At 36.9% G+C, this 25,915-nt stretch overlaps 1 protein-coding gene across 1 annotated transcript; it reads left to right on the top strand.

The window, feature by feature from the left end:
* Nucleotides 1-8,589: 8,589 nt before the first annotated feature.
* On the top strand, nucleotides 8,590-19,788 carry LOC115918397 (guanine nucleotide-binding protein subunit beta-5-like). The gene is made up of 8 exons (XM_030976597.1): nucleotides 8,590-8,945; nucleotides 11,213-11,391; nucleotides 11,979-12,055; nucleotides 13,421-13,550; nucleotides 14,015-14,158; nucleotides 15,986-16,126; nucleotides 16,759-16,855; nucleotides 17,421-19,788. The coding sequence occupies exons 1-8, from the start codon at nucleotides 8,828-8,830 to the stop codon at nucleotides 17,597-17,599; spliced, it is 1,065 nt and encodes a 354-aa protein (XP_030832457.1). The 5' UTR covers nucleotides 8,590-8,827; the 3' UTR covers nucleotides 17,600-19,788.
* The last annotated feature ends 6,127 nt before the right edge of the window (nucleotides 19,789-25,915 follow it).

Here is a 25,915-nt window from a genome sequence, read left to right as displayed (position 1 = left end):
CACCATGAAATATCCAATATTATTATCATTATTATTATTACTAGTAGTATTATTGATTTACTATAAGCTTCATGATATTGGCCCTTATTGTATATCTTGAATGTTCTTTTCATAACTCATAACATTTGTTTTAAGGGGTAGTGGGCCCAATTGAAAAAAAAGAAGAGTAAGGCTATATGCCTACATAATATTACATTCAAAATGACTTTTTTGCTGTTTGAGGGCCGGGGCTCATCATTGATATATATATATATATATATATATATATATATATATATCAGCTTCAAGGGTACAGGCCCTCGCTATTATCTCTTGAACATTCTTTACATATGACTTCGGGGCCTATCAAAGCTGTGTACATTCATTCCAAATGTATAGACCTTTAAATGGATCTATTGAATGGTCTTTACATACCAATGCATTAGGATTGAACAATCTCTGTGTTTAAGAGGGAGAGAAAAGTAATCTATTTAGTCGACTGACCTTCTTTTCTGGTCATCACTCATTCTCATCGAGGTCGGAGCGCTACCGTCTGGTAATTTATGGAACCTGTCAATTAACTGATCAAGTTGCCTCTTTAATTATTCATTGACGTCGGTGAAAGCAAATAATGGAACGGCGGTGTGGCAAGAGTCAGATGGGTTTAAGGTTAGTAAATAGCAGGTAGGTCTATGGTAAATAGTAACTACTTTTTACGAGAGAATAGTAGATACCATCGGACTTTAAAGTATAAATGAGCATGTCGCAGAGAATGGACGTCAAAGTGAATAGAAAGCTTGAGAATGGCATTCTGAAAATAATCGAAATAGAAAATGAGGAATTTCATTAAAAAGAGAAAATTCCGTCCTACAATATTACAGTTTTATGATTTAGCACTCAATGGGCCTCACAATACTATACTGAGGAATGTGCATCAAGTATTATAAACCGTACACAATACGTCACATGTTAAGAAAAGAGGGGAAATTTGATGGAAGCTAGAGAGGGCGTTGATTTCATTAAAAAATTATAGAGGTAGCGCCCTTCTGCTCTTAACAAATCAGGTGGTTTTAATCTTTTAATCTTTTTTATGTATGGGGGTTTACCTTTAGATAAAGATAAAAGAAGGGTGTCTTCATGAAATATGAGTATAATATGAAATGAAATTAAGATGTGCTAAACACTAAACTCTATTAGAACTCGAATCATTACAAATAACAATTGTTTAACGGGTGAATTTGTGAATCACTCAATCAACAATTTTCCAAGGATAAGATAACAAAGGAGCAACCTAAAACAATGAAATGAAGATTGAAAGAGAAAGACAGAGAACATCCTCAGTTCGACCGCCCTTTTTCATCCCTTCGCCAGTTTTTCAAAATACTTTATTTAGGAAGGTGTCAAAAATGACGCCGGTAAGGATTTTAAGCGATGAGCGGAGGACGAAGACATCAGCTGCTGTTGTCAATTCTCCCCGAATGGAGGTCATGGCATTATCAACACCTTCGTTGATTGCGTAGTTGATAGACAGGTGATGATGGGTTTGGCGGTCCATGAAAAGTACGTAGGTGACATCAAAGGATGGATGGATCTCTGGTGAAATTAGAGCAAGTCAAGAGTTCAAGACATGGTGTGGGGAGGTGTGGTGTGGTTTAGTGTGATATGGTTTGTGTGGTGTGTTATGGTGTGGTGTGGTATGGTGTGGTTTGGTATAGTGTGGTGTGGTGTGGTATGGTGTGGTTTGGTGTGGTGTGGTTTGGTATGGTTTGGTTTGGTGTGGTTCTGTGTTGTTTGGTATGGTGTGGTATGGTGTGGTGTGATGTGGTGTGGTTTGGTGTGGTATGGTGTGTTGTGGTGTGGTATGGTGTGGTGTGGTATGGTGTGGTTTGGTGTGGTGTGGTATGGTGTGGTTTGGTTTGGTGTGGTTTTGTGTTGTTTGGTATGGTGTGGTATGGTAGGTGTGGTGTGGTGTGGTTTGGTGTGGAGTGGTGTGTTGTGGTGTGGTATGGTGTGGTGTGGTATGGTATTGTGTGGATGGTTGGGTGAGTTATGGTGTGGTGTGGTATGGTGTGGTTTGGTATGATGTGGTATAGTGTGGTGTGGTATGGTGGGGTGTGGTATGGTGCAGTGTGGTATGGTGGGGTGTGGTTTGGTCTGGTTCGGTATGGTTTGGTTTGATGTGATTTGGTTTGGTATGGTTTGGTGTGTCTCGGTGAAGTGTGTATGGTGTAGTATGATGTGGACTGGAATGGTATGATGGAATATGGTAGAATGTGGTGTGGTTTGGTTTGGTGTGGTATAGTGTTGTGTGGTCTGGTATGGTTTGGTATGGTGTGGTATACTGTTGTATGGCCTGTATGAAATGACACGATATGGTATAATCTCTCTCGTTTTCTCCTTACTTTCTCCCGACTTCTTCCCTTCTCCATCTCCCCCCCCCCCCCCTCCCCCAGTTCTCTTAGTCTCCCTCCGCATTCGCTCTTCCCAATAATCATTCATCTATCCATCTATCCACATCTACCTCAGACCTCCTGCACGGTATCTTTCTTCTTCCCGCGTTCTTTGCTGATATTCCGGCCAGACATTGATTAATGTTAGTTATAACTTTAAATCGTCAAATGATGCAATGTTGGAATGCGATGATCAAAAGAACCCTGGTCCGCCGAATCCATATTCGATTACCCTTGGAAGCTAAACTCGTTAGCCTATAAGATAGATTAGATTGGCTTAAAGGAAATACCAAGGATTCATCAAGGAAAATTGTTTAAGGAACTGAAGGAACTTCACGAAAGATATAAATTTCACCTTAGGAGCTGATTGACTTTGTTCTCATAATCTTACTTGAGGTTACCCCGTACGAACTGACGAGAGGTAATGACAAGAGGCAGCGAATAAAAAGACTGAATTAAAAATACAAAAGGGGGTGAAATAATATGGAGGGCCCTATATACGTTTATCGAGTTATGAGAAATCATGATGTTTTGAAGTTCAAGCTAATTTTCAAATTAATGCACACAAAAAGAAGAAGAAGATATGAGAATGTGAATCTCATTATTCCAGTAACCAATGACCATTAAAATGCTCTCAACATAATTTTTAAACGACAGAATTTACCAAGTGTCCCTTATAAGTCGTTACTTCATAAATATTTTGTTATAGCAATTCTAGTTAAATTTTGCACACAGAAAAGAAGATGAAGATATGAGAACGTGAATCTCATTATTCCAGTAACGACCATTAAAAATGCTCTCAACATATTTATGTACTTTTACAAAAACGAAACGACAGAATTTACCAAATGTCCCCTATTAGTCGTTACTTCATAAATATTTTGTTAATTTAGTTAACTGTACACTTGTGAATTAATTTTCTAATGGAATATCATTCTTTTAAATTTGGTACTTCATAAATATTTTGTTAATAGCAATTCAAGTTAACTGTACACTTGTGAAATCATTTTCTAATCAGCCATCATTCTTCTTAAACTGCTTTCAGTCATTTGGTAATGCGACGCTCTGACGCCTTCATCTCTCCATAATCCGAGGGCGATAAATCAGAGAGAACACCATAATAATAATCTCTCGCTTGACGCAAACTCTCATGTTACCGAACAACTTTCATCGGTGAACAGTATTAATAAATGCCCCTGTCACATTGCCAGACTGACTCCAAACTAATTTCAACCCTGTCATGTATTGGCAATTCGGTTTAATGTAAATTCTTGTTCGGTCAATCAAGTCTAATGTCGGCGTTTATCGAAACCGTCATAGGTACAAGTTCACCGACATCGTGAATCAATGTCATGATTGGTTTTGTTGATGGTTTTATTATTCGCATATAAAGTATTATGAGCAATACAAAGTTACAAACATAATTATAAACCCACAAATTTTTTTTTGAAGACTAGTGGATTGCTCCAATTAGAGCCATTAATATACTCTGTTCTCGCTTGAGATCCATACAAAAAAACTATTTATTACAAAATTATAGATTGAAACCAATATAACACATATAAGTAAAACAAGATTATTACGAATATATATCTCTAGCCTAGTTGAATGAGGGGAAGAGGGGTAGATTCCCGACCAAGGGAAGCGTTTAAAGTCAAGAAACGAACGAAAGATAGCAACACTCTAATAAATATCTTATTATGGTCGCCCCCTCCCCTATAAACCAAAGCCATCAAAGTAAAACCATTACTGAAAGTATATGGATCATAGTAAGTTGAGATTTGTTGCCCCTCCTGTAGGCAAGGTCTGGATACGCCACTGGAATACCATGTGCATAATATCCGATTCCCCCTTCCCACCCAAGTGCATGTTACACATGTCTAAGACTGTCATCCCTAGGCCTCTTCCCTCCCAACTAATCTGCAAGCACATAGGCCTACTCTAATTTGAATTTTACCACAATGCCTAAAGCCTTGAGCAGAGCCTATATAATAATAATTCCGCTTTTAGCGCTTAATACATCTACGATGTCTCTAAGCGCTTTACAGATAACTATTAGCCCAGTCACTGGATTCAAAACTTGGCCGCACACAGTGTGTGCACAATCTCCACTCCCTGGGGAGCAGGCTCTGGCTGTATAGGAGCCACTGAGCCTGAAGTACAGACCTCTATTGTAATTCTCATATTGCAGATACTGTTACGCACAACGACTATTAAGGGTTTGTGTCTCCAAACTACCTCCCAATCGATATGGCCGAGGAGATGTCAATCCTCCTCTTGGTGTGACCGGGGCGCAGGGGCGGCTGGACACTCATCGACGTCGATGGAATTATTTTGACAAATCTAGGTCTCTGGTCCCAGTAGGTACGCCCTCTATGACAGGTCTCCATCCATCATTGTCCCTACTAATTTATGAGAACGTTGGTCAGCCTCTAATAATGTATAAGCAAATTAGTGGAAGGTTGGGGAGAGCTGTTGTAAACAAGAGGTGCAGGCCGGCAAATGTCTAGTTCCTCTACTTATAGCCCTCTCCTAAGTAATAACTTTCTTTGAGAGACATGGACACTGTTAAACTTTAGTTCTGGAACCCGTTTCACAAAGCCTTTTTTCAATGACAAATGACAAATACCAGTGACAAATCTGCTGATAACCAATCAGAAGCAAGAATTTTACTAGCTTATAACAAAAGCTGTCATTTTTCACTGATGATAAGTTTGTGAAATGGGGACCTGGTCATACGGTTACATTGTGAAACTGTCTGGAAGCGATTGGAAAATGGTCTATTATGTAGCACATAATGTATATCGGAGTTCGAATCATGAAATTTATTACATTGATCCAGTCTTGTGGACAGTCACAGTACAGTAAACAGAAATTGGTTTATGGGACTACACAAGCATGTGGAATAAAAATTTGGTTTTTACGCTTCAGCTATTTCTCGTCATATTTCGAATAGCTTTAAAGGTACTATGTCCCTTTTGCAGCCAACCTCAAATTCGGTAGAACTTTGCAGGAATTATGAATATGTCATGTATGTCCTATCTGTGAAATTTAAACGTTAGCAGTGTCCTCATATTCAAATTATGCAAGGAAACCCGTTTACTTGCTAGACTTTACTGTCAGACACTATTGAGTGACTGACTGGCGTTTTTCTTCTTTGGTAATAACATACATAAAAAGAGTTGTAAAGGGTACTAAGAGCATTTGTCTACATCAATAACCCACTTCTTGTGATGGCCAAGATTAAACTGATCGAATCTTTGTGCGGCATAAAACGTATGACCATTCGGTACAATTGTCTGAAAATCAAGACTAATACTTATTGGCTCTATAGCCCTAAAGTCGATTTGACAACTAATAGTCGTTATTTTCCCACTTGAAGACATTTTCAAGCCCCACCTTTTTTAGGGAAGTTCTAAATTAGTATTATCTTTGAAATGCAGTTGGAATTTAACTTTTTCATTTTGTTGGCCTGCAAATGGGACATAGTACCTTTAAAAGAGCAAATGAATCCTCTTCAGGGAAACGAATGGAAAAACTCACAACTTTTCACCTTTCTTCGAAGTCTATCTTTTCTTTGAAATGCTTAATAATAAAGATCTGAAGATCGAGGAATAATTATGACGATAGAGTTGATGACGATTTTTAAAGCTACATGGCGTTATTGGTTACAGGGCGTCGATCCGGGGGCGGGCAGACACCATGCAATATTAATTTTATACTTAATTAATTTCTATAAGGAGTGCAAACATCCAATTAAAGGATATTAACACAGACCCTACTCTTCGCACACCTGCGTCTCCCCACCCCCGCCCCATATAAGACGACTAATGAATTTATTCAGCCTGTACTGAAAATCCACTACGAAAAACGGTTAAAGCACCCGGCTCTACGTAAGCTAAACCGATTATGGTACTTAAAGCAATGACCAGAATCCATTGACCATCATGTAGATTAAAGTGTTGTCAAATTGAGGACATTGGCGCACCGGGGTTCTAACCCACAACCTTTGAACAAGAACAACCAGGATTTTGAATAAACTTGTCAATTCCAGTAGAATTATAATGTGACGAATGGGATAAGGATAATTTAACCATGATTAAACCAAGATATCGGCAGTAAGGCAGGTATATAGGGGCGGATCACTGGCGGATCCAAGACTGTCTGATAGTAATAGGGACAATTTGTTTTCTTCCGACAGAAATATTCCCAGGGATCTCCTGACTCGCTCGAGGCCCTCTCAGTGGGAAGGGGGGGGGGGGGGGGTGGTAACGAGAAAAATATAATGTAAGAGAGAGAGAGATATATATATATATAATAACGAGAGAGGGGTGAAGAGAGAGAGAGAGAGAGAGAGAGAGAGAGAGAGAGAGAGAGAGAGAAAGAGGGGGGTGGGGGGGGGGGGGGGGACGTCTCCAAAAATGTTTTCCCTGATAGTTATATTCCCGTGGAATCCCGCCGGCTCTCCCAAGATCCGGAAAGAGGGTAGGATGGAATATTTACCCACAAAAAGCTTGCTTTAGATCTTTCTCTTTTTCTTCCGATGATAAGTGGTTGTTTTTCCCGTCCTTCCTCGTTTCCCTATGTAAAAAGATAAATAATAAGCGAAGATGGTGAAGAATTCGGACTATGGCCCTGATGGTAACTTGGCCCTAATGGTAACTGCCGTGATGGCGGTGTTGACTGTGATAATGATGGTGATGAACTGATGATGATGATGATGATAATGATAATGATGATCATGATGGTGATGATGATGATGATGATGATGATGATGATGATCGTGATAATGATGGTGAAGATGATGATGAGGAGGAGGAGGAGGAGGAGGATGATGATGAGGAAGCCGGTCACAGATTACCAGGCCTGCAGATTACCATGCAACAGTTTAATTGATGCAAAGCAATAAATGAGAACATAGACCCCTGTTACGGGATGGAAGAAAGTAAGACTAACTACATATGAGATCGACGAACGAATTAGGCACGCTACGATATAGATGGATGTTGAAAATAAAAAGATGAATATAATCAAAACCGGCAAAGTGAATTAGGCAGAGTTCAGAAGATGGAAGGCGTGGTATATAATGACTAGGCAATAAAATGAGCAACATCAATCAATATTAATGTCGTAAATGACGTGATATGTAATGATTTTGTCACACATTGCGCCGAGGTATTTATAAACCCATCCATTTATGTCCTCTCGTGTATACGTGCCCTTTCGAGTTTATGGTTACTTCGCATTTAATGAGTATCACAAATTAACGGGCCACAGTTTTATCGAACACCACCGTCAAAACTGAAGCGAAAATGAAATACATGTCCCTCCGTACCATTTATTGCTCTATAATTGTTTTAATTTATCTAGACCTTTTCGACTCAAAGGTGTAATACCCTTCTATTATTACTATTAAGATGAATTGGCTTATTTCTTGTTGTGACTGTATCCATTATTCCCTCTCCTCATAAAAAAGCATATGCATCTATTTTGGCTAACACATTATGAATAATGTACCTATAAAAAAAAAAGGGGGGGGGGGGCAAACACCCGTCTTGCAATCGCACGAATATCAATTTCACAATCATTCGATTTTGAGAGCGAAAAAAACACAAATTAATATTATTTCATCACAAAAACATAATAGATACAATTTGAAAATTACATATTCGGGTATATGTGTTTTTCTCCCAAGTGTTTTTCCATTGGGGCAATACTAAAATTACATTTTTTATATTATGTCTACTTGGGCAATGAATCGAACATTGGTATTTTGTCTTGGGTGCAGTCCCCTGTCCCCGGCCAACCCCTTATTTATTTAAGCGATGCACAATGTGCAAAATGAAGAAATGTAGAAAATGAGTAAAAACGGAACCCCAGCCCCCAAATAACTCTTCTAGAACCGCATCTGACCCTTTGTACACCTGTGCCCAAAATGAAATGCAAATTAAAGGATACCTGAAAATGTGATAACAAGATTCAGGGTCATCCACTTTACTAGATCCGTATGTGTCGAACATTCATGAAAGTTTTGGGCAAACCAAGATCATAATCCCATGTAGACGTGTACCCCCCCCCCCCCCTTAAACAAAAAAAAAATAACCTGCTATTAACAGGTAAGGGTGCCAGCAACTTTTTAGATAATCAATTGCCTGAACCGTCAATGTATTATGACCCCTTATGACGACCTTCTCTATAATGCTGAAGACTGACCATAAATATGAGCAATCGAATATTCACAATACATAAATGATAAATTCTTAAAATTTCCGTGAAAAGTGGGAGGAAAAAAAAATCGTTCCAACTTTCAAAACACAAGACATGAAGAGCTCGACAGGCATCCATTGTTTTGCGCATGCGTAGTTGAAACCTTGTATGTAAATATTATACACAGCAAAATGGCCGTCACCGATGGGAATGCAGTAAAAGAGGAAACATTAACGGCTCTTACAAGAGAAGCAGAAAACCTTAAACAGAAACTATTAGAAGAAAGACACAAGCTGAACGATGTTGAAAGTAAGTATTGAAATTTAGTTCATGATTAATGCCTCGTTTTTGCAATATGAGCAGTCAAATTATGTTGAACATGTCTCGAATAGCAGAGCTAGTGATGTTTTGTGTAGTCCGATACGCGTGTATTTATGTGAGTTGAATTTGTGTAAACCCAATTGACACTCAGAAACTTTCTGATAAACTAGTCAGAATCTAATAGATTTGCTGATCAGTTCTATTTATTAATTAGTGTCGACCTACTAGCAGTTCTCCTGTTATCATATTGCAAATTGTTTAGTCTATGAACATTTAGAGTAGAGTCTCCGGTTTGCGGCATCGCCCGGTTTGCGGCCAGGGGTATTTGTTTTAAAAATAAAATGAATATGACTCGATAATAATCATTGAAACCTACCGTGGATTCCACGGTAAGTTCTGCTTTGCCGAAAACGTCCGTAGCAGGTGCTCCTGTCGGTACGGAGTATCCGTCAGCGATGTCGGAAATCTACGGCACCAGTCGCCGATGAAAATTTCAGCAGGTGCTAACTTTTAAGTTAAGAGATTGAGGCATGACTAGATCAATATTGTATTTGTAGCTCTATTTGTCCGATTGGAGGTGAAATTTGATGTTTTTGTGGAAGTATGATGGCTGTGGTCTGTCTCCTATCGCAGGTATTTTGATTGTGCCACCGCATGGCCAGTTGCATGGGGTGGCCGCAAACCGGCACGTAATTACGTGTTTTTTCTGGTTTGCGGCGGGGGGTGTTAATACACACATAACATGCGGGATCGTGTATGATGGTATGTGTGCTGATGTGTGTACCCGCTATGACCCGATAATTTCTAGTAGTACTTACCCCCGGATGGGATGATCCATTCGAGGAAAAGGTGAAATTGTTTAAAACTTGACAAATTTACCGTAGCAACAGATAAACATGAGAATTTGGGTTACCCGTAGTAATTTGGTACATGCTTTCATCGTGACGTAGCGCATAAAGCTTTGTGACGTACGCGTGCCGCAAACCGGTAATGCGTGCCCGCAAACCGGGGAACTCAAAGCATTTCGAAACGTGGTCAATGCTGACCACGCTGTGGGTCAGTTAGGTTATTTGTGACTTCTATTTAATAAGTAAGTATATGGACTCTTTATTGAGGGTATTGAAGTATTCTGTGAGTATTCCAATAAAAATAGAATCGGCAGTTCCTGCCGATCGGCCGCAGACCGGAGCCACTACTCTAATTGATTTAAATTCAATTCACAAACTTGACAAAGTCGAAGATGAAGGCGCCATCATTTTTCTTTTCTTTTTTTATTTTGGCAAAGATTCTCTTTCAGGTTCTTGTTACCGTAAAAGTCTTAAATTTCAATGAATGAAAATAATTCTGTATCGTATGCTTTGGATATTTCAGTAGGGGCGCTGATCAGAGAATGACTTCAATGAGGATCGTCCGCATAAACGAGGATATCCTCAAAAACGCGGACAAATCGCATCCTATTCTTTGATTCTTGATCTCGGACCAACGCCCCTACTGAATATCAGGGCATGCACCCTACTATAAATGCAAGTTGTAAGGCTTTTTTGTATGATCATGATTATGAAAGGAGGCGGTATGGCGCAATTAGATCATCCTCTGGCTCTCATGACTTTCGTCATGCGTGTGAGTTCAACTCCCTTGCAGAGCAGACAAAAGTGTAAAAATCTTGAAAATGATTGTCACAGCATTATGTGTATTCACAATTTCACGCTCCTTCCCACTCATAGGAGCATTAGTATACTCTTTTGTGTAGGAAACTATGTTGAGAAACCCTCTATTCATTCACAACAATTTCAAACAACACTACAAAACTGAAACTGAAATGACGTTGCCGAAATTTTTCTCTGCAATAATCCCATACCATTTGCTTGTGCAGTGGCCATCTTGGTAAAAAAATATATCACAGTTAGCAGTATACCTGACCCCTTCATTTTTTCTTTAATCAATACATGTATGAATTAATTTTGTTTGTTGACTTGATGAATATGTTAATGCGTCATTTCAAACTGAGTTTACCAAGGTCCTCCCAAAGCACCCTCTTTGGCTTAGCTCTAAACCCTTTTTTTTATTTTTATTTTTTTTACAGGGGTTCAAGTTTGATTTTTTTTTTTTTTTAGGGGGGGGGGGGATGCCCTGGACTTTTGATCCCATATTGTAAGGATATGGTATTAAAATTGATGACTCACTTGAATTGGACCCCTGTTCAATGTGGGCTAGCTTTAATCAACTTTGCCCTTTGACCTTCTACCCTGTTACAGTGTACACAGTAGCCCAGAGGTTGGAGCCTCTGCCTCCTCTGAACCTGAAACCAAGGCGTATCCTGAAGGGCCATCAAGGGAAGGTCCTATGCCTAGACTGGGCAAGAGACCAGCGGCACATGGTGACCTCTTCGCAGGATGGCAAGGTTATAGTTTGGGATGCCTTCACAACTAACAAGGTATGACCTTTGACCTTACATTGAGTCGGTCAACAGCAACTTACAATATTGAGAAGTACATGATATCAGGATGATGAACAATGTTTTCACCGTAAAGATATGCTGGTGCTTTAGGTTAGATTAACAAAATCAGACACCCCACAGGTAGAAATTATTGCTCAAAAAAACAAACCCGAATGTAGTCAGGATTTATATTTGCTGCACAGCAATACCTGAATGTATTGCTATTTCTCAAAACTTAAGACAGTACATAAACTTAATCATTTGAGTCTTCCATCTTGAAATTTAAAGAACAAGTTTTTAAGATATGTGCATGTAGCCTGAGCCAATCAGGCATATGATTTCATTGTAGTCTGATTGCTGTAAAAGTCTTCCTGACTTGTGCAGTATCATTACTCTCTAAAAGTTGTAAAGGTGATCCTACAGTTAGTCTGTGTTTTTATGAACCAACGAATTTGTACAGTAAATATATATGAAGGATTTGCCAGTTGGTAAAAATGCAGACAAGTCGATGAAGGTGATACTTGCTCTTGAAATGCATCAGTTCAGCGATGATTTCTGTCACTGCTAATTTCTATCCCTAACAGGAACATGCAATAACAATGCCAACGACTTGGGTGATGGCTTGTGCCTATGCACCTTCAGGCACCATGGTAGCATGTGGGTAAGTAATCAAAACAACATATTAATGTACTTCGTTCGTTCGTGTCTCCTTAGATCAAGATTACTGTAATCTTGATCTTCGGAGTAGTTGCTACAACCGGCCGTGTCAGACACGTTGCCCCGGGGTGCGAGATAGGACTCTTGTAGCGTGCCCCCATTTAAAACAATTATACAGTTACAGTTAACAATACATTCAATTAATAGTATGAAACTATTAAAATTACTCTCATGTTACAGGAAAAAATATTGCATATACATATATTATGAATCAATTGATTTGGTCGATCCAGTTCGATGGCACAAACACGGCACTACTGGACAGAGATCCTAATATTTACCGAGCTTGGTCTTGTTGCTCTGTTCGCCAGCAGTTTAAGGATATGGAATCCCGCGGCACATTACTCACAAGAGTTCTAACAAGCCAAGCTTATACAGAGCCTATAATAAGTAATGTCGTACATGTACCACCCACCCGATCGATCAAAAACTCATAACTCATAACTGAAAAAAAAAAGGAAAAAAAAGTAAAAAGAAAAGAACAAACACGAAATGGTAACCATCTAAAATTTCATAGTTGTGATAAATATCTATAAAGATTTATCAAGCACCAAAAATAAATAATATCATGTTCAAGAAAAGGATATATACACTTTGTATTCTTCTTTCGTGTCCTCAAATGCTCTGCCAGGCCTTGGCACACTGGAGAGCCTTCTCATTTGCTGCCACCAGGTCTTCCAGGCAGCATTGGTCGATTAGGAGTGGACATCTTAATAGGTGTGACATGGATTGCACGGATGTTCCACACTCGCAGTTGGTGTCTGTGTCGTCATGTCGTAATGTACTAATAAACAAGCATTGCTTTCTGCATCTCATAATGTTAGGAGCCAGAGCATTATAACACCGAGTGTCCATAGGAAATCTATTTATTCAGATGGTCATATCTCAGCCAATACTTAACCTATTCAATTGGTTTCGACATTTGGTCATTATTTGTTATGCTCTTTCGGAAAATGAAGTAAAAATATATTTTTGATGATGTCACACTTCACCACTCGTTTTCACCTTTTTGGCCCTATGATCCTATCTGGAATTCCATACTGTGCCCCCCCCCCCCCTCCTCCTACCCCAAACCCAACCCTAACCCTAACCCTAATTTCACACATATACACACAATACCATTCTTGGTTTGTTCCTACTGTATACCACTTAAAATATAATTCTACATTGAATTGTAATGTGGTAAAGTTGCTATTTCTTTGCCCCCACACCGGCTTCCTAAAATGACCCTAGATGAATGATACCATAGGGGGCAGCAATGCTAGGTTAATAATAACTGGCTTTTGGCTCTGTGGTATTTGAATTGCAGTGGTCTGGATAACAAGTGCTCGGTGTATCAACTCACCCAAGAGGAGGATCTATCAAGTAGCAAGAAGAGAGCTGTGGCCATGCATACCAGCTATGTCTCATGCTGTACCTTCATGAACTCTGACCAACAGGTGAGAATTGATATCATGGGGATTGGTTGACGGGTTGTGGTAATGCATAGCTGCCAACCATTCCTATTTTGGAGGAACGATTCCTATTTTTCTGCCTTCAAACACCCTATTTTCCTCTAGGTTTCTGAAAACATTGTTTTCAGCTTTCTCCTAACTTCCCATTATCTAACATCACTTGTAAACATTGATATTCAAATAATTGTAATTGTAATTAAAGCCTGGTATGATGCTAATTGTACATGTATCTTTGCTGGAAATGCATGAGATGGCATTGGAAGAAATTATGACTTTCCAATTATAACGAGTCACAAAAGATATCTTTAATGTCAAAAGCAATTCTCTGTTGAGAGAAAAGGAAAAGTAGTGCTTACAATCATTCACTATCTGCCCATTCAGTTGTGTAGTAGAAAACTTAATTAGTGTTACTGCTTTATATCATGATAAAATCTCATTACCTCTTGCAGATTTTGACAGGAAGTGGTGACAGTACCTGTGCATTGTGGGATGTGGAGAGCGGTCAGCTCCTGCAGAGTTTCCATGGTCACAATGCGGACGCAATGGCGCTTGACCTCTCGCCCTCGGAAGCTTGCAATACTTTTGTGTCAGGAGTAAGTAATTTGTTTTAATGTCAGTCGAGTAAAAACATGAAATGGTATTGTGTAAAATTATGATTCAATAATTTAAACAACATACTTCTCTATGTATTTTATAATTTGGGGGGAAAATTTGGGAAATGACTAAGACCCCGTTCTCACTCACTTTGAAAGTGGTCTTAGTTAGACCGCTCCAGACCGCTCCAGAGGAACGGGTCTTGAGGAAAGGTTTGCAAGCGTTCACACTCCGAGCAGTTTTTATGGCTCAAACCGCTCCACGAGTCAAAGTGGTCTTGTTGCTATGGCAGCTCAGGTAGGCGGGTCAATTTTTTCGCGCGCGGAATCCAAACCGTATGTACCGTACTACATGTTTCGCACCGAAGGTCACTAGCTCACTTCCGTTCAAAGTACGCTTTCCGTTCACATTGCACGTTAGAGCGCTCTGGAGCGCTCTTAATAAGACCCGCTCCTCAAGACCACCTCGGAAGGTGGACTTCTGGAGCGGTCCAGAAGTCTGCTTCCTGGACCACTTGAGCGTTCTCTAAAGCACAAAAGATCCCAGATATAAGTTCAAAGCTGTACACAGGTACACAAGTCTTGCTCCCTGCTCCCTTAATTCCATGGTACAGATTTGTCTCGAAATCAGATATTGTCAATTGTAACTCAAAGAATGTTAGTCAAACCATTATGATAATGTATTCTCAGGTCCTCTTGTATACATCATAGAAAAAGAAACATAACACTGATCATTTTAATGGATAAAAAAACTTGGGAACAAAGTGATCATTTATCACCTGTAGTAATATTTTTGTAAGCAATGATTGTAGAACCTTAAAATATTGACTGTAACATGCCATGTTTATCAGGGTTGTGACAAGCAGGCATTGGTATGTGACATGAGGACCGGGCAGTGAACTCTATGTTGCCCCTTGCAACACTGAGCATATTGATAGAAATACTTAAATGCGAAGTTCTCATTTATCCCATGTTGTCATATGTTCAGAAGCCATACTTGTATAAACTTTAAAGAGAAGTTCGAGTGTTGAGAAGAGGTGAAAAAATTATTTGTGAGCATTATCATTGGGCAATTCCACGGTAACGGAAGGACACGATTTTTGAACTTCAGGTTCATACTAAAAGAACTGTTTTATTAGTATAAGATGTGAAACAGTACAGATATAATACCTATATAAGTGCCTTTAATTCTCCCCCCAAAAATTGTCATTATAGTTAAGTAGTTTAAGAATGTGCATATTAATTATCTCGGTAACGGAAGGACATAAAAATGGACATGGTTTTTCCAGTTAATTAGTGTTTATCCAAACTTTGTGAAGTTGATGAAGCTTTCCACTTGACTGAAACACATTTTGTTCCCCATAGTTTAATACATACTAATAAAACATTTCTTTTAGTATGAACCTGAAGTTCAAAAATCTTGTCTGAGTGTCCTTCCGTTACCGTGGAATTGCCCCATTGTATTATGCAAGTGTGGAAGAACCTCAGATAAAAAAAATGTTTCACAAAAAGCATGGCTCTTTAAATGCCTTAATATTCTAAACATAGCATGTAACATCATGAAAATCAGGACAGATTCTTATGCCACATGTTTGTGTAGTCCCATATACATCTTTCTGTGTACAATGCTTGTAACTTTACCGAGACTGGGCCAATTTTTTTTATCATTTTGATGATTCCAGAACCTTGCAAGAACACACCAATACTCATATGCTAGATGATCAACCTTTTATGATCAATTTCACAACGTTTCTTTCACGATGCAATCACATGACCGGAACCTAACTTTATCTTTAAATACTGACTGTAAACTTTGATATTTCTCAGGGTTGTGACAAGCAAGCGTTGGTGTGGGATATGAGAACCGGCCAGTGTGTGCAATCCTTTGAAGGTCATGACTCGGACATCAATGCTGTCAGGTTTTTCCCCAGTGGAGATGGCTTTGCAACGGCCTCTGATGATGCATCGGTGAGCTTCTTGAATAATAATAATAATTCTACGTTTTTGTATAGCGCATAACGCATTTGGCATCATTACATGTCTCTAAGCCCTTTGCAGAACAGGATAGGAGTGGACATAGTGCACTGGTTCATAATTGTGAGATTTTACAAAGTGCTAAATAAATATGTTTTCAAATGATTACTGAACTTTTTGAATGTTTCTATATTTCTAAGGTATTCCAGCAAGTACTTCTATTAAACGGTGAAAATGGCCTTTCCCCTGAATATCATGTCAATTTCTTCTCTTCTGCACTCAAGGTTGATGTGCTTGAGTTATTATTGAAGATGTATGATATTGAATGATAAACACCCTTCCTGCTTGTACATTGATAATAACATGAATTTTCATGATCTTTCTCTTTCATAAAATATTGTGAAATATAATCTTTGTTTTATAGTTTGTACTACAGCAGGAGAAATATATTTAAAGGAATAATTATTTTTGTGTTATTTTTGTTCCAATGGATTGATTTTGTTTGATGCAAACAATGCTGGTATGCTATATTTGTTTGCATCCCCCGCATTGGTAAACAATAGCTTCCCCAGTATATGTCACAGTGATGTAAAACTAAATGACTGAATTATGTTTTGCATTGCCAGTGTCGTATGTACGACCTTAGGGCTGATAGAGAGATCAGCTGCTACAGCAAGGAGAGCATCATCTTTGGAGCCACATCACTCGACTTCTCTCTAAGCGGTGAGAATATCTTTCTTTCCCCGTCTATTTACAATTTATTTTATTTCTGAGGCACAAAATATAGTTGTACATATGCATGAATGAAATGAATGAACTATCAACTAAAGGTAGGCAGATATGCTACAAGTGCCTTAGGAATAAGCCATAGAAAAGTAGTTTTTGTTGTTGAAGGTCGATGAACAATGAAGGATCTTTTGGTTCTCAACATTAGAATTTTTTTTGATTTCTCTCTTTTGAAAAGTTTTTTCAAAAGCTAAAAGCAGCCATGATGCTTGTTGTGATCTTCAAGCACAATAGAGATGTCATTGATTGTCAGCTGACAAAAAAATATGCTTAAAATGTACATATAAATAATGCAATGACATGTGATGAATCTTGCATGATATTACTTGATACAAGGTGCTTGGAGAGAATATGATATGCTGTAAAGGTTGTCTGTAAAGCATGCTTTTGCAGCTTTCTTTTTCTAAGTACTTCTAGTTCTTTGATATTTAGTGAGTATACATAGAGATGCTAAACATTGGTCAAGTTTTTATTTTGGAAGTTTGTACATCTTCCTTTACAGGGCGTCTGCTCTTCGTCGGATACAACGACTACTCGGTCAACATTTGGGACACTCTCAAGGGTCATCGCTTGACCATGCTCTACGGCCATGAGAACAGGGTGAGCTGCCTGAGGGTCTCTCCAGACGGGACTGCCATGTGTACTGGTAGCTGGGACTACACCCTCAGGATCTGGGCTTAACATGCTGACCAGTCATTGGACGAACATGTGACCATACTGACCTGCAGGACTAGCGGGCACTTTGCTTTACTTATTTTCTTCTGAGATGTGGACCTAGATATGTAACTAGAACTCAAGCCCTGCGGTCTAAGTATAGGCTAGACCAAGCCATACTTAGACCTAAGGTTTGGCCAATTTATATTTGGACTGAATTTTTGACCGAAGGTTTGGACCTCACCTTTAGACTTTTAAACCTTTGACCTGTGGGCAAGATTCTTTTCTTCTCATACAGCAACCTGTGGCACTCTGACCATCATACAAGAGACTGTGTGTGTAACATGTAATGCACATGAGTAATGTGGCTCTATTGTCATATGTACATGTATATCCACAGTGATCACAAATGAAAGTTGTTAAGATAAGTTCACATAAAATCAGTACATCCTTCAATATTTATCCAAACCAAACTCCCTACTCTCATGATTTTAAGTGTCCAGTAACTTCTTTTGAAATTCAATCATCTTTATTTATGAGATCAAGATAACTGTACACCCTTGGGTCATTGTTCTCCCCCGGTGTATATTTTCATTAAATACAAAATTGAAATCATTGAAATAATATGATGTGATGTTGAAATGTTGAAAGTTACACCAAGAAATGAAGGTCTGGAAAATAAGAAATCTAGTTGATGTTGATACAGATATTAAGTGTGTACAATGTTGGGAACTGAAAATTCCAAGATCAGTGCAAAAATTGATTTTACTTGTTTTTCCTGGCATCAAAATAGTCTTTACAATTAACACAGGCCAGTGTCATATTAGAGGTCCAAATTTGTTGTTGGCGAGGACTTGTAGTATATTGAGGAGTTATCTAATTTGCTTTGAAATATCTTCAAAACTTCTTTTATGTAAAGTAAGGACTTATATGAAAGGGAATATTTATTCACAACTTTGACATGCTATTAGGAGTGGCTGTGATATTTTAGTGTGATAGGAATGTATTTATTGTGGATTTCATTTGATATTTGTAGTGAGTTTTGGGTCAAATTTCTGGATGTGGGTTTTATTTATTTCTTTGGATTGAGAGAGTAACAACCAAGAAGATAGACTCAGGGCGCAGAATTTTTTGGCAGAAGAGAAAGAAAGAAAAGATGAATTTTTGCCCTCATCTATTTTTATAATCATTTAACAATACAAAATCATAGTTGTAGGTTTTGTGAGGATATGATACAATTGTTGAAAAATCAAAATTTATAGGTGAAGGTGAGAATGTAGATCTCTAATACATGTAAAAGGAGGGAACTATACATGTAGTTCTACATGTAGATAGGTATGTATAGATCTATTGAAATTATAAATAATTTATGCTATCCGTATCGAATTTGTGATAATTTCATTTTATTGACTTAATCATCTTTTTCTTGTTTGGATGTTTCTAGGAATGAAAGCCACTTAAAAATTTATTTGAAATTATTACAATAGTAGGTGTTCTATTTTTCAGATGTCTGATGTCTGATTCTTTACCGTTGTATTACAGAGATAATTAGTTTATTTAATTGTTACAGCACAGTACCTGAATATTATGATTTCTGTTGTAATTACACATCAAATTTTCTTCTTCTTTCAGTAGTATAAAGATTAAGGCCATCCATTCAAACAAAGGAAAAACAATTTTTTTTCTTCTTCAAAATCAGATAAAAAGGTTAATTTGGTTTTTTGCAAAGTATTTTAGAGCAGATGGCATTAGTCAAAGACAGCACCTCATTTTCTAGAATTCTAAAATTTTTCACCTTGCTTTAATACTCGACACTTTTTACCTTATCTTTTTCTTTTAAATTTTGAATACCTTTAGGTTTATGATGCTCATTGGCTATCCTATAGAAGACATTCCAGTACATGCCTCTTGTATTTATCCTTGTTGAATTGGAGTGACTAGAAATATTTATTTTAGTTATTATTTTTCTGCGCCAAATATAATTATTCATTTTTCAATGATTGACTAGAAGAAAAGAGGGAGAGGAGTAGTCTACTGGTGTAACTGGAAATCTTTGGGTAGAAATTGCACTGCAGTGGATCAATTTTGTCTCTTTTTTCCCTTTGAATAGTAGTTCAATGTTTAATATTGTACAATGTAAGCAGGCATGCAGTAACTTTTATTTAATCTGTTGTACAGGTAACTGAAATGCGGTGTGAGAATAAAAATGTCCCTGTTCCTTTAAATACATTATCATTTATTTATATAGAATTGTCAGCTAAGTAATGTATATCATGTTGATCTTGCAATTGATCATAATCTATTTATTTTTTGTCAAAACACCATGATTTTTTAAATTTGTATATAGAAATTATAGTAGATATACATGTAGTATATTAAGTTCTAGTAGATAAAAGTGACTATAAGAAGCATGTAATTGTGCTTATTAGATAGGGTGTACATGAATAATTCATTTAATACATGTGGTACTTTGATTTGTTTCTTTGTTTTGTTGTTTAAAAGTAGATATAATTTGTATTGTCTATGTTTACTTGCAATGTTTCCCTCATGACCATCTCACAGTGCATTTAACATACATGTATGTACATGAGCATGTATAGGCATGTACATTGGATATGTGCACTTGATATGCCAATATGCTACTTTTGCCAATTAATCCAACTTATGAGTCAGTGTGCAATTAGAGAGAAATTATACCTTAAAATCTTTTTCATCAGTTTGATAGTGCAATAATCAAATTATGTAAATTCACATGTAAGAGATAAACAGTATCAAGAGAAGTACATGTATAATTAAACATATTTTCACAATATTTATTATTCAAAAGAAAGATTTTTTATTCAAACCTAGATTGTACTTGTAAGATTGACCCAAATTCTGCAACATTTTAAAGATAACTCATCATTGATGTTTATGATTTTGCTTGAATTGATAACTCTTAAAAAATTGGTACTAACTTGTCTTTATTCCTATATTTCATTTTACTATAGAAATTACTATAGAAATCCGCCATTTAATGAACATACATGTAGTTCATTCTTTATGTGGTGCTTATCCAACTTTTTTGTGTGCTGTTTCATGTGTGCTACATTGTAGGTACAGCATCATAGCTATATCCTTCATTTTGTGCAATAGAATATATATCAGATTTGTATTAAAACCTTGCCGTTAGATTTATATTAAAAAGAAGGCTTGCTCACTTATGACGTAGTAGAACATTAAGTACATCACATTTTTGCACAATACAGTGCGTCCCAGAAAAAACGAAACCAAGATTTATCAATGTTAACTGAATTAACAAAAGACTTAACTCGGTTTCGTTGACAATCAGCCGTAGACGAAAGACTTCATGCATGGCTGATTGTCAATGGGACGGAGTTAAGCCTTTTGTTAATTCTGCTTATTGCTACAGCAGGCAGCCAGTGAAAACAAATTTGTTTGATAAAATTATGGAAATGCAAGTGCTACTTTAAACAAACAGAACTTTGTCATTCCTAGCTCATTTTTCCTGATTAAGGTGTCATATGAAAGGGCAGGAACTCAACTTTCTAGAAATGTGATTTTCTCTTTGAAATTCAGATACCGCCCGCCAAATGACTATTTGGTTTCCTCTCTTCAAATTGATTTGAATCACTCATGCGTGAAATTTGCATCATAGGAGTTGCATCAAATGAAAGAGGAGTATCTAAGCTTTCCAAATATGTGTCATTTATTAACTAAAAATTTGACTAAGTTATGATAAACTATCTATAATTCTTGGTTTCGTTTTTTTCTGGGACGTACTGAATAACACACAGATTAGTCAGTATGCACGTATCTACTTTCTGCATTCCTACCGGTACTTGCCATTGATTTACAGTAGTACACAAAAAATGACCCACTGCGGTTTACTGTGGCATGTGGAGCAAGCCTTTAGGACGTTCCGCAGTAATATTCGTTCGCACATCCACTGCATGTGCAGAGCAAGCTTATATTGTATTTACTTTGCACAACACCAGGAACTCCAGGCATTGTGCATGGTGAATTATACATAACCAGATGGCCCCAAAACAATACTGCGGAACATCCTTATTAAAAGAGAGAGAATCACTGCACTAAGAATTGAAACATGTTCTCTCATGAAAGAATGTTGATTTCATGTTCTTAAACATGATATCCACCTTTATTAGCACTCTTTTTGTATCTTGACTAAGGTTTTCCATTCGATGATTTAGCCTTGATGTATGTGATTTATGCATAGAATTGAATCTTTGATAAAAGTACTAGAATTCTCTCCAGTGTCTGAGATTTTGTCAATACAAGTATGCTTATTTGTAAGCGCAGCTCGATGATGGTATTTCTTTGCGAGTACTGGTTGAGTTAACAACCAGTATTTTAAAAAATATTGGCATTGCTATACTGTGACTGATCACATAAGTGATTTACATCCACGATTTATTTACAAATGAAATAGATTGACGACCTGATGACAGTTGTGTTTTTTTTTTTTTCTTTCCGTTTTTGATGATATTCACTTACAAGTTTTACTTCTAACTGTTGAGGTGAAGCAAGTAAAATTTTATGAATGAATAGATGCAAGTAAAAGACATTTAATTCTAATGCAAAAATTACAGATTAGAGAAAAGGTGTGCTGCATTTCACAAGGGAATGACTTGGTACATATCATGTACATCAAAATGTATAATATCCCTTTTTTTCGCAGTTTTGTTCTCTCTCCTTTCCGGGTTGATAATCTTAAACATCAATGTGCACTCTCTCCCTCTCAATTGTTATTTTCAGATACGTTTGTGGAGTAGTGGTCATAATATGATTTGACGTACAGTGCTTGTGTACATGTATGTAGTTTATTCTCAGGTTGAGGTTTATCTATTTGTGTAGTGCATCGGACTGCAATGTTGTACTAGAGTATTTTACTGCAATTTATATATCTGTGAAAGATTTATATAAATAAACCTTGCTTTATGATATGAACCTGTAAGTACTATTTTAGGTCAAGACTAAAAAAATGACAGTTCCTTTGGTATCGACTCTATCGAGTGAATTTTAGACTAAGAAAAATATATGAGTGTTATATTTATCTGTACTTCGTATGGTGATTATAATTTTCTGATTTGTAAAGAATTGTGTAGACCTTGCTAATATTTTATGTTATGGGTGTATGTGTATAGTTTACTTTGCTTCAGAGATAAAAATTAAAGACAACTCTGTACAAAAGAAAACGTGTGTGCATATTTTTATCTTTTCATGTGTTAGTCCTTCATTAGGAGGGTCAGAAAAGACTGAAGGAATTGTCCAGTCAATGACTAATGAATGTTCATTTGATAAGCTACATGTATGTGTACTTCTAAGGGTTTTTGTTTGTTGAAAGGGCAAATTAAATGTATTAAGTTTAATGTGTTAAGTCCATTGTGCAGTGCTTAGTGTGGGACGGAAATGTAATAAGTGATCGAACATTGCCGATATGCATGCATATTTTTTTCACGCGGAAATAATACTGATTTTGGGGGATAAGAATACTGAAAGTACAACTTGGCAGCTCTGTACAAGGCATTTGAGAAGTGTTATGACAATATTTACAATCACAAAGCAGACCATATCATTGTTCCATTTAAAAAAACAAATAAAACGATTAAAATAAATAAACTACCAAACAACCCGTCCACCCAGCCCTCAACCACCCACCTAATAGCCACATAAATAAATAAAATAAGTATGGTAGACTAAACTAGATAAAATGAATGAAGGAAATAAAAGGAATCACTTGTGAAGATAGGATAAACAAGAAAACATGGATGCAGCTGGATTAAAGAAAGTCTTAGTACCGATCAAGGTGATTTATTAGAGCCCACAGCAAATCATAATTTCAGTTAATCTTATTTTACAAATCGTTTTGACAGTGTCCTCAGTAGATTAATGAATACAAATATACACAAGCCTGCTTAAACATGGATTTTTTTCAATACAAAATAGATGATGGTGTCTTGAATTTACATTGCAACGCCATGATAGTGTATAATCAATATTGTATTTTCAATAAATTAAATATTCATTTTGATACTCGTTGTGCCTTGCGACATACTGACCCCTCAAGAGATTACATATTGCCTATTGAAACCAGAAGGACATTAAACCGAGTAAGGTAGATGAGTGAAATGTGGCACAAAAGAGACGTGTCTGGAAAGCAAAAGGCGCAATCGTTTATAATATTGGTGAATTAGGCCGTATAATTTTATCTGAATGAGAGTTTCATTGTTATTTAGCAAAATTACGTTGGAGAACTATCATACTTTATCCATGTCATAATAATAGGGTTCTGTCTACACACCATAACATTATGATTTTCCACAATACAGCAGTTTACGGTTATGGGCGCCATTTTAATTTACGAGTAAACAAACCAATTTACCTCTAGAGGTCAGTGGTTTATGCGTAATTAAGATAGCGCCCATGCAAATATGATGTGAGCGCACAACGCATCACTGCCTGCGCTGTTGTAACCGTAAACTGGCGTATTATGCATTTGCTTTCCAGACGCGTCTTTTTGTACGTCATCTTGACGCCCTTCGGGCTCTGAACAGATGATAGTCTACATTTTATGATCTCTTTAGCGAATTTATCAAATACCAGATAAGCAATACCATCCTATACGGTAATTGTCTTTTTTTACAGTTTGTATCTAGGTCCATTCAATGGTTAAATTTTTTTTTTTAAATTGCGACTCCATTACAAAATATTTAACTATATCATTCATATCTTAGTCTTTGAAGGCATAATTACATCTAAAAAGAAGGCTTCCATTGATAGAAATGATACAAAATACATCCAAGTGATTTCATATAAAAGTATCACACTTACAAAATATCACTTCCTAGTGTCTATTTATAGAAAAGTTTCAAAAATGAGAATGCTTTGATCTTCAACCCGTTATAATTTTTTTTAATTTGAGTGCACCTTCATGAACATCAAGCAACGAAAATGCAGCATGAGCGAAAAGGAAATTAACTCTGTAAAAAAGTTACTCCAAGAAAGTGCACAGACATGTTATTACAACAACAAAAAGACAATATATTGCAATAGAAAAAAATGTAAGTAAATTAGATACAAATTTGGCTGAATGGAATGAAAACAAATTTGCATAAGAGATAACAAAAGCGATAAAATGTCAAGAACTGATTATAAAAGTACAAATAATCCCTGTGTGCCTTCAATCTCTGAAGCACTGCAACATTCTCAACATTCTCAAAGAGATAACTTATGTTACCATTCAAATGAAAGCATATCTTGAAATCAAGGCATAAAATATAAAGTACTTTGACAAGTATTTAAAAAAAGTATAAAAATGCATAAAATAGTAAAGTTACAGCCATTAGAAAAACTTAGTGAAGCCAATGAATATGTAATAAGTATTTGAAGAACTGAATGCAAAAAGGTGCATGTAGTTACTTATCTTTTGCAGAATGTACAATTTAAGTGACATGCATTGTATGTATAAGCATTTTTTGTATCCACTTACTGTAACTTGCTATTACGAAACAGTGACATAAGAGAACCTACATAGAATAAATACAAATCTTGGTATTTCGTTGTTTATGCTAATTTTAAAAAAGGTATATGATTGCACATTATAAATTAGGAATGAATTGCATTTTATAAAAACCTTTGTGTCATATCCACTTTACATGGTCTGATATATCATATTATGTCCCCGGAGACCTGGACATTATTAAATCAAATATGTAAGGTTTGGTTTATGATTGGTCGACAGGTTTAGATATATTTTTCAGAGGTAGAATTCGACCAAGAAGCAGGTAATGCCCCACTGCACTACTTATAGCTACTCGCGCCCTCTATATAGCAAACAATGCCTAATTGGTGACCATTGGTCCCCCATGATCTTCTTTTCCTTATGTTAATTGAGAGCTGATTTGATGAGATAACTACCCGTCAGTGACCATGCAGGGAGGTCTAATCCCTCCTGTCCAAACTAGTGCATGTAGGCTTTAATAATGTTCTCAAGCTTCTAAATTTACCTTACACAAAAACAAAAGTAACTCTTGGAGATTGTGCTTTCAGTTGCGTCGCTCCATGGAATAACCTACTAACTAGACATAAGAAAAGCCTCATCAGTTGCTGTCTTCAAAGGTTTGTTGAAGATGCACTAGTTTTTAGGAGCTTTTAAATAGTTTATTTTATTGCGTGTCTGTAAAGTAACACTGCTAGGAGTTTTGTCTTTATCACAGCGCAGTAGAGTATATTTATATAGTATCTGCGCTATATAAATTGATCTACTGGTCTAGAACCGGTGGTATACCATCTTAACTTGTGATTGTCTCTGTCAAATAT

The sequence above is a fragment of the Strongylocentrotus purpuratus genome, unplaced genomic scaffold, assembly GCF_000002235.5.
Source record: "Strongylocentrotus purpuratus isolate Spur 01 unplaced genomic scaffold, Spur_5.0 spur5_scaffold_9, whole genome shotgun sequence".
Lineage (NCBI taxonomy): Eukaryota > Metazoa > Echinodermata > Echinoidea > Camarodonta > Strongylocentrotidae > Strongylocentrotus > Strongylocentrotus purpuratus.
The sequence above is the reverse complement of the archived record's forward strand: the minus strand, read 5'-3'. Positions and strand labels throughout refer to the sequence as shown.

Excerpts from the sequence above, each read along its gene's own strand:
- LOC115918397 (XM_030976597.1), top strand. The coding sequence starts at position 8,828 with ATGGCCGTCACCGATGGGAATGCAGTAAAAGAGGAAACATTAACGGCT. Across the intron at positions 8,946-11,212 it reads CAAGCTGAACGATGTTGAAA|TGTACACAGTAGCCCAGAGG; the intron begins GTAAGTATTGAA and ends ACCCTGTTACAG. Across the intron at positions 12,056-13,420 it reads GGCACCATGGTAGCATGTGG|TGGTCTGGATAACAAGTGCT; the intron begins GTAAGTAATCAA and ends TTTGAATTGCAG.